The 9,066-nt window shown below is 28.9% G+C and overlaps 1 protein-coding gene across 3 annotated transcripts in view; it reads right to left on the bottom strand.

The window, feature by feature from the left end:
* Positions 1 to 211: 211 nt before the first annotated feature.
* LOC112679267 (GTP-binding protein REM 1) overlaps positions 212 to 9,066 on the bottom strand; it is a 28,958-nt gene continuing 20,103 nt past the window's right edge. The window contains exons 4-7 of one of the 3 annotated variants that reach the window (XM_025549010.1): positions 5,353 to 5,441; positions 4,387 to 4,579; positions 2,547 to 2,823; positions 212 to 574 (exon numbers count right to left, since the gene is read on the bottom strand). In XM_025549010.1, coding sequence (XP_025404795.1) covers positions 2,564 to 2,823; positions 4,387 to 4,579; positions 5,353 to 5,441 — 542 coding nt within the window. In that variant the 3' untranslated portion in view covers positions 212 to 574; positions 2,547 to 2,563. Of the gene's footprint in view, positions 575 to 2,466; positions 2,824 to 4,386; positions 4,580 to 5,352; positions 5,442 to 9,066 lie in introns of those variants that run through there. The other 2 variants (XM_025549009.1, XM_025549008.1) reach the window with 2 other exon arrangements.

The raw sequence follows: 9,066 nt of genomic DNA, 5'->3' as shown, positions 1-9,066 counted from the left end.
TTTTGAAATACACAATAAGGGATAGGGAACGCTTAGACCAGATATTTGACACGGCCTCAATTCGCTGGTGTTTTCTCCTCAGTGAGGTGACTTGTGACAGGTTTCCGTGACGGTTGAGTTGTGGTTAATTAAATGGTAAAATAAAGAGACCAAAAAAATAATATATTGACCAATGTATTGACTATCCAAATAAATAAATATATGAATTATATGAAATGTGAAGGATGTTGTCCTCTGGTGACGGTGATGAAAAGGAAAAAAGCGTACTACAACGATGTTCTTTCACGACGGTCACGAGCAAAAGGTTGATGATTTGAGGCGATCGGTCGGTACGTTGCCACTGGTTCAGATAACTTAATTTTCCCTGTTTTCCGAGGTAGGTGGGTGGTATCGATAACGGTGTTGTCGTTGCTGGGTTGTGACTGGGCAGAGAGCGGGCGCGGCTCCGCAATAGCGATGACTTAATGTACCTGCACCACAGTGGGATCGCGTCATATTTATATGCCTATGGTCCATCTGGTTGTATGCGTAATCGGCTAATGCCCGAACGTTGTTAGTGCATATTTTTACAAATCTGAAAATTAAAATAAATTCAAAAACTAACACCTGCAACTACATCTTATAAAAATATGCACAATGGAACTGCACGCTCGAAAATACTCGTATAAGTACAAATTACGTTTGTTTTTTAATTTTATAATTTTTTTTCATCTCCAGATATTTTAATTGTGTTAGAAAAAAAAAAATGAAATAAACGTGAATTTATTATTTCGTTGAGTAGGCACTTATAGCTACGCTTTATTTTCAATTTGAATTTTATTAGACTCTGTTCTGTAAGAATTTCAGTCGATTGACTCCGCGTAGTTGCGCTTGCGCAAAATCGAAACAAAATATTTTGATGTTGTAAATGTAATATTGTTAAAAATATTATTAAGATGCCTACTTTAAAACAATATTATTTGATAGCTAGATGATGAATATTAAAACTAAGAAAAAAATTGTAAAAGTTCAAAAGTTTTGTTATTTTTGGAGAACTTAATTTAATTCTAACTTCAAAATTGAAAAGAAAAAGTTTTGAAAAAACTTAATTCGTAATAGCTCTGTGAAATTTTCATTAACCAAAAATTAGGTGCCTGCAGTGTTTAAAAAGAGTAAAAAAAAAATATGTTGCGTGCAAAACATCAGAATATCCAGAATGTTGAACAGCTATTAAGCATTGACAAAATACAATTAAAATAATAAAGATAAAAAAAAACAACACATCGATTCACGGACCGCATAGATGGGTAAATGTAGATTTTCACGTCACAGCCTACAAAAGATTCGATAAAATAATTCAAATTTTTTTTTAAAAAACATCACAACGCAAAATAAAAATAAAATATTTACCCGCGTTACTCCAGACACGAATATTATCGAACAATAAATTGTATTATTATTCTTTTATTTGAATACAGTATTGATATATTCGATCGTTGTTAATGATCAGAGGAACTATAGGAAAACTAATGATCTATTATGTATTGGGTAGTACGATACATGTACTACTTATTTATTAAATATATATATTTATTAGTCAAAGACGAGGGAATGGTAACTGTAATAATATTATTATTGCGATTCCTTCACGGCAGGAACTGAAAGCCGGTTGTTTTTCCCACGTGAACGTTAACTAACGCTCCTTTTTCGGTTTAGGAACTATGTATTTACTAACTTCGAACACGGATATTTATAAATTCTTAACTTCCGATGGAAATGGGTCAGCCGCTCGCGCTTTTGTCAATATTAGTCGTTTAAACTCAAACTTTTCCACTAAATCAACATACCGCCGTTGAGCGGCTGTCGTAGTCGCCACTGACCATAGAACAAAACACTCTCGTTATTATTATTAATATTATTATTTTTATTATTAGGTACGGTTTATTTAATTTTATTTTGTACTCATTTTTACGTACACTTACGGGCTATAACATATATTCGCGGGATGAATAGAGAAATAATATGTAACGCGCGTGTATGACTTTTATATAATCGTGTACGCCACGATGTGTATGCGCAACACCGCCTATATGCGTGATCGAACTTATACCATTCGTGTTGAGGCTGTATGAAAACAGAAAAAAAATTGAAAAAATATATAAGCCATTAGAAAAAAATAAACCCATAGAAAACGTCATACGAACATGTACATTATTTGTATGTAATTTATATTTATTAAAATATATTTTACACTCGTAGGTCATAAAAAATAATCATAAACAAAGTTATTACTATATAAAAAAAAAAATAATAATAATTATCATAAAATGATATTATGTAATACTAATCATAATTACTGCGTGTTCCTAACATAACCACGAACTATAACGTATAAAATCGTTTGAAAAAAAAAATGAAATCGGCAAATGAAAAATGTAAAATAATAACAAAAAATATTGTAATTGAAATAATGTAAATATGTAAAAGAATATTACATTAATTTTATAAATTATATATTAAATAATAATATTGATAGTTATAATAATAATAATATTGAATTGTCATACTGCAGTAGCCGAGTCGTCTAGAGGATGTGGAGATTTTCACAGTTCTTCATTTTCGTGTCTTCCTTGCCAAATACCCAAGTGATCATCTGTCTGGCTTTGAGACTGGCTTTTATGAAGTTTCTATTTTTGTACCAATGGTCGTGCCCTTCGTCATTGTTGGCCCGCTTCAGTCTGATCTGAGTAAGAATTCCCACCAAAAGTTCGTCAACATTGTGATTAATGCCCACAGACACCTCGATGTACTTGGCCCTGCACGTGCACGCCAAGTATCTACCCTCTATCCGACAAACCAAACAATAATATTATTTCACAGCACTCATAGAAAATTCCGGGAATATTATTTATTATTTACATATTTCGATTACATATTAACATCACTGGCTTCGTTTATATGGAGCATACATCCATCGCAATAAATACAGATACAAGATAAAATTTCAAAAAAATGTGTTTAACATTTTATTTTTTTAAAGAACATTTTCATATTTATTTTAAACAGTCAGGCCGAATTATGTAACTGTAGTGCCTATTAAAATTAATAGACTAATATAATTTTGACCAAATAAGAATGAAATTGTAATAGGTAATTGTTTGAAGATCCTTGTAGTTTGGATAAATTGTTTATAATCAATTTTATCCAGAATATGTAATACTTTTGAAACATCGTGTTGAATTCAATAGTATGCATCTACAAAATGTTCCATAAAGATTAATAAGAAGATTACGTACTAATCGTGTCTGAAATAATATTTGAACAGAACTCCATTTGTACAATGGTGTTGTGTTTTTATTATTACTCTAAAGCAGGGGTCGGCAAGCTTTTGAACCATACGGGCCATATTTTTTTTTTCAAATGTTTATCAAGGGCCACATTAAAATTTTTTTTTACTTATGATTTATATTAATAATTGTATTGCTATTATATTTGATTATTTTACATAGAAATATGATTGTAAAAAATACGATTGTTACCGGAAAAATTTAATTTTTTGACAAATTATATATAATGGCTTACCTTTGTTTTCGACGAAAAAGTATAAAGAATTATTAAAAAACCGATGTTCATTACAAATTTTTCTTTTTTTTAATCGCCATAATGTTTGGATTTACTTGTAAAATGAAACCATTACAAACTCAAAGTACGGGCGTAATATTAATAACTACAAACGCAAAGTAACTATGATCATATATTTAAAATTTTAATTTTCAAATATATATAAGTATATTTAATTTATCCTATGACTGAGTAGTGTAGCCATCATTATCTTTGAACCCGATTAGATAATAATAAAAATTTCATAGATTAAACTGACTATATAACTATACCTATAGAATAAATATCAACTTACTCGATTAGATTAGATTTTATTTATAAAGAAAAAAGAATTTAATAGTGTTGAAAATTATATGAAAAATTTTATTGAACAAATATAAAACACAAAAATTAACCACCTTTGTGCGAGCCATAAAAAATTGCTTCGCGGGCCGCGGGTTGCCGACCCCTGCCCTAAAGTATTATTATATTTTTGAGATTCGTGAAATTTTATGAAACATACTAATTACACACAGAATACGTTGTATTACAAATTTTTTTAATACTATAACCTGCAAATTTAATACATTAATATATAGATTTCTTTATATCATCGATTTTAAATATTATTTAAATAGACATTTTGAATTCTGATTTTTAAATTATATTTTAATAGATCTTCGGATAAATAGATTAACTAAACATATTATGTACGATGGTAAACCTGGTTAATATTCAGAGTTTTAACTTAGCGTATAAGATTATCGACCCCCAACATGCCGAAGTTTTTTTTTAGGAACCATATACCTTGAGCTGACACTTCTCTGCTTCTAGCCATATCGACTTTATTTCCAACCAATATGGCTGGTCTCGATCGCATCATTTCATGTTCTCGAAGGTTTTTCAGAATCGTCTCGGCTATTTCAAAACTGTTTTTGTCCACCACCGAAAAGATTACCAGAAACGCGTCCGCAGGTTTAGGAGGTCGGTCTTCTTTTATCTAAACAAAAAGATCATTAATTTGCTTAAAATGTTTAAAAATGTTTAACCTGCTTTGTTATGCTGCATAAATATTAAATGTTAACTTGTGTATGTATAATAATGATTAACACAAACATTATAATTTTATTTATCCAAAGCCGATCATTTTCACGCATCGGGATGTATAAATGTTATTTTTAGAACAATTTTTTGTTTAATTGTATGATCAATATGACCAAGCATTTTTGGTTATATTGATCATACATTGTATAAGTATTATATACATTTGTATTTCATTCGGAAAAGACCAATTTTAAGTAAAAAACAAATCTGACTGTATAACTAAACTAAAAATTATATATACATAATGCGCAAAATTTCCTATTTATTAAAATGTACCACGAAAACTAAAGTTTATATTTTTTTAAAAAATAGAAAGCTTTAGTTAGTATAAATCACTATATTTTGATTATGACTGTTATGTTTATGTAATATAGATATATGTATATGTAAAATGTGAATTTGTGCAAAGAGAGAAAAAAGAAAAATTAATATACTGTAGACTTTGGGACGTCTGTTAAATTGTATTTACGTTGTTAAACGGCGAAGGAGATCGTTAATATTACGTATACGTGGCAACTGAGTACATTGAAAATTTACTCTGAAAATTATATCACGTAAAAACGATAGACCGTAGCTAACATGAATCTATACTAGCTCAGTATGACGGTTCAATAGTAAATAAATAAATATTATAACACTTAGTAACATATCTTTATAAAATAAATTTACCAAGACTTCTCTTTCATTGACAAACTTCAGTTCTGATTCTTCACCATTTAACATTATGCATACGGATTGCATTGATGACTCGTAGTTGTCTATAACAAGGAATAAATATTACATAAAAATGTGTACATATATGAATGTGTTGATGTGTAGATTTTTTTTTACAAATTTTGTTATAAACTTTTTATGTTGTTATTTAAATGTCACTGCGGGAAAACAAGAGCGTATTTGAATATACACTGTTTTTACACATGTATTTTTTGCGTACAATGTATGTATATAATATGTACACGTGTGTGTATAATTTAAATTCGACGACGTATTTTTTTTTTCTAATACGATATATAGTATTGTCTTTCAATGTTTTTGTTGCTTACATTGTGTTTGGTCGTGAACACTCACGAGCAAATCACGAAGTGCCTTAATTGCAGTCGAATAAATCTCTAAATTTGATAAAATTTTATTTTGTTATTATTATTGTTTGCCAATATACCTAGTAGGTACTTATAATTTTATATCCGTATAACCATTAACTATCTATAATCAATGGTATAACTAATAAGAGTAAAAATTGCAAGTAATTTTATTTAAAATTAAATACAAAATAATTATTATCGTCTCGACCGAGTAACAAGATAAGGTAAAATAATTCCAAACATTATTTATGATCAAATAATATAATAACGAGTAAAACACAAATTTGGATTTTCCATTTTCAAATTGATAAAAACTAATTTTTTGAAATTGATTTAAGTATATCGATATAATAATATGTACTAGTGATGGACATATCTGGATTTAACAAATCTCAATTATTCGGATTTCATGGATTATCCAATTCAAATATGCTTTGGAAATTTTTGAAATGAAAGAAAAAAATTTATTTTATAATTATAATGAATGTATCATATACATTGTATATACATAAAAACCAAATTTGAAAAAATTTACCAGGTTTCAAGGTTTTTTGTGATATAATACATATTAGAGCTCTTAAAACACGTGTCACGGAATTCACGTGTACACGTGAAATACATGTTTATCCAAAATATATATCCATTTATACAATGGTAAAATTAATAATTTTATGTTATACACTTGAAGTCTTAATAAAATATTAATAGTACAGTATTAAGTTAAGGATATACGTTTTTATTTTGGATTTTACACGTGACACGTGACACGTGAATTCCGTGAATTAACGAGTATTAAGAGCTCTAATACATATTACGATATTGTAATACCTTAACTGTAATTTATTTTTCTAAATTTAAATCGCCATATGATAATTTTTCAATTTCAATTTAATCAATATTTATCTAACAAATATTGGAATAAACTAAAAATATAATTGCATATTTATTTACGCGTAGGACAACGTATACGTTCATATTCTTGAAATATATTAATAAATTATACCATTTGAATATCTACTCATACATGTGATTAACCGGTGTTAGAGAGTAACGATCACATGATTTATTGTTATAAGTGGTCGTCGTCATCATCGGTTGGGTACGGAATATAATGCGTCGAAACGGGTCACCATCGTTGTCGGTATATACGCACACTGTCCTCGAACTTATCACAGATGATAATTAGTAGTAGTGCTCTGTCATGGCGAAAGGGTTTTCGGATCGTTTTGGCGGCTTCGAAGGGTTGGAAAATGGTTTGAGTGCCATTTATCAGTAAAGCGGTCGTCGTCACATCGTTGTCTTTCGCGGCGTATACAGTCCGCTGTCACCGATGACGCCAAGCGAATAATAAAACAACAACAATGTTATGTGACGACAATATTCTAATTATTATATATGATTCGGTGGGACCATCATAAATACGCAATATTCATTAATGTTATATATGTAAGGCTGCTCGTGTCAGACGTGTATATACACGATCAAGATATTATAACGATAACTAACATATAACTCGTCAACTAAGATCAAAGTATCTTTGTCTGCATTGGACTTATTGTGTTCGAGGGCCTATAATACCAATCATATTATTATACATATGTATTATGCATATGGAAATGTCTATATGTTGATAAGTTAAAATTTCCAGTAAATGGTTTTCCCTTTTTTTGAACTTTCAGCTATTATGATTATATTGCATATTACATTTTTAAGGAGAAAATCCGATAATGATAATTATAGCCTCTATCCTATATTTTTTAATTTTATTCATATTTTTTAAATCTAGGGGGTGAAAGTAAACCTCCTTGCACCCATCTCGCGGCACCTTGTGTTATATAATAGATCAGTTTCTAAACAAAAGATAGCTAATTTATACCTATTATTTATTAAGAACGCTAAAGCATTAGTTATGAAATACTGCTAAGACATACTAAAAAAATTAATTGTAGTAGAAATAATATTGACTAAAAGGAGGTTCCTTGGAAGAAATTAATTTGCTTTAAAAATGGAAGGTTAAATAAATCTGCCATAAATTACGAATGTGTTTTTCAAAGAATACGGAAATATCATATGCGTTTCTCTTATTTTGTGCAGTTGTCCCAAAAAAGATTAAATTGGATGCATATTTAATCTCGATATCAAAAAGTTGTCCAGTTTGTTTCTTATGTTGCTATCAAAAAAGCGATTATAATGTAGAAAATTAATAAGAAAATACAATAGAAGTAAAATAAAAATTAAATATATTACGGTTCTACAGTAATTTATTTTTATTTGTATGTTTATTTTATCTTTTTAAATTCATTTTTCTTCCGATCTAGGACAAACAGACGAAGCCATTTGAATGTGGAGACAAATGGACGTAAAAAAAAAAATATATATATATATATAAATCAGTAAATAAAATAAATAAGTTATTTATACTTATTATAATATGTAAATTTTAATGTCAAAAATATTAATTCAAAAAAACTTCACCATCGCGATTTGAATTAATTAATGAAATCTTACATGTACACTTGAATGCAATCTGTACACGACTAACACGGTTATAGATGTGTATTGTCGTGTCTCGTGTATCACCGTGTTTCGATAAAGTGTGATAATTATTACAAGTTATAAAAACCAACAAGTTATATAAATATATTGATATAAAAGGTACCTACTGCCAAAACGATAAAATTCGATAAGGTTTGATATGATACAATACCATTTGTTATATTATGAACATAAAATATCAACATAAAATATCAATGGTTAGGGCCTCACACGATCAGTAATACTGACAGTAGATATATTGACAGTATTTACATTACTGACAGTGTACTCCTTAAACGGTCAATACAAATTATAGTCAATATTCAGTATTTTTTTACTTTCACAGTAGTTCATATCAATTGTTGATACTGTAAATTAATTCTTTTAGAATCGTTAATTTTTTTAAGCTCTTATATAAAGTTGCTTCTTAATGTATTAATTTTTTTTTACATCTTCAATTGTAGAGTCGTTTTTTCAAAAGTTTATAATAAACTAAAAGTTTTTTATAAACAGAATTTTTTTTATTTCTATCGGAGTACTCTTTACAACGAACATCCCACAATTCGAATAATTGTTTGTACTCTGAAATAAAATCACGCAAAATGGCCCGATCGCGGAATTTGCGACTTGTGGTTTCACTTCCGTCATCCCTCGCTGGGATGCCAATACTGATGAAGTGTCAATATCGACCTCACACTATCAATGTAATCATCAGTAAATAAATACTGACGACTCGATATCCAATTTTTCCATCATTCATCAGTAT

Source organism: Sipha flava, unplaced genomic scaffold, assembly GCF_003268045.1.
Source record: "Sipha flava isolate LNK unplaced genomic scaffold, YSA_version1 133_pilon_pilon, whole genome shotgun sequence".
NCBI lineage: Eukaryota > Metazoa > Arthropoda > Insecta > Hemiptera > Aphididae > Sipha > Sipha flava.
The sequence above is the reverse complement of the archived record's forward strand: the minus strand, read 5'-3'. Positions and strand labels throughout refer to the sequence as shown.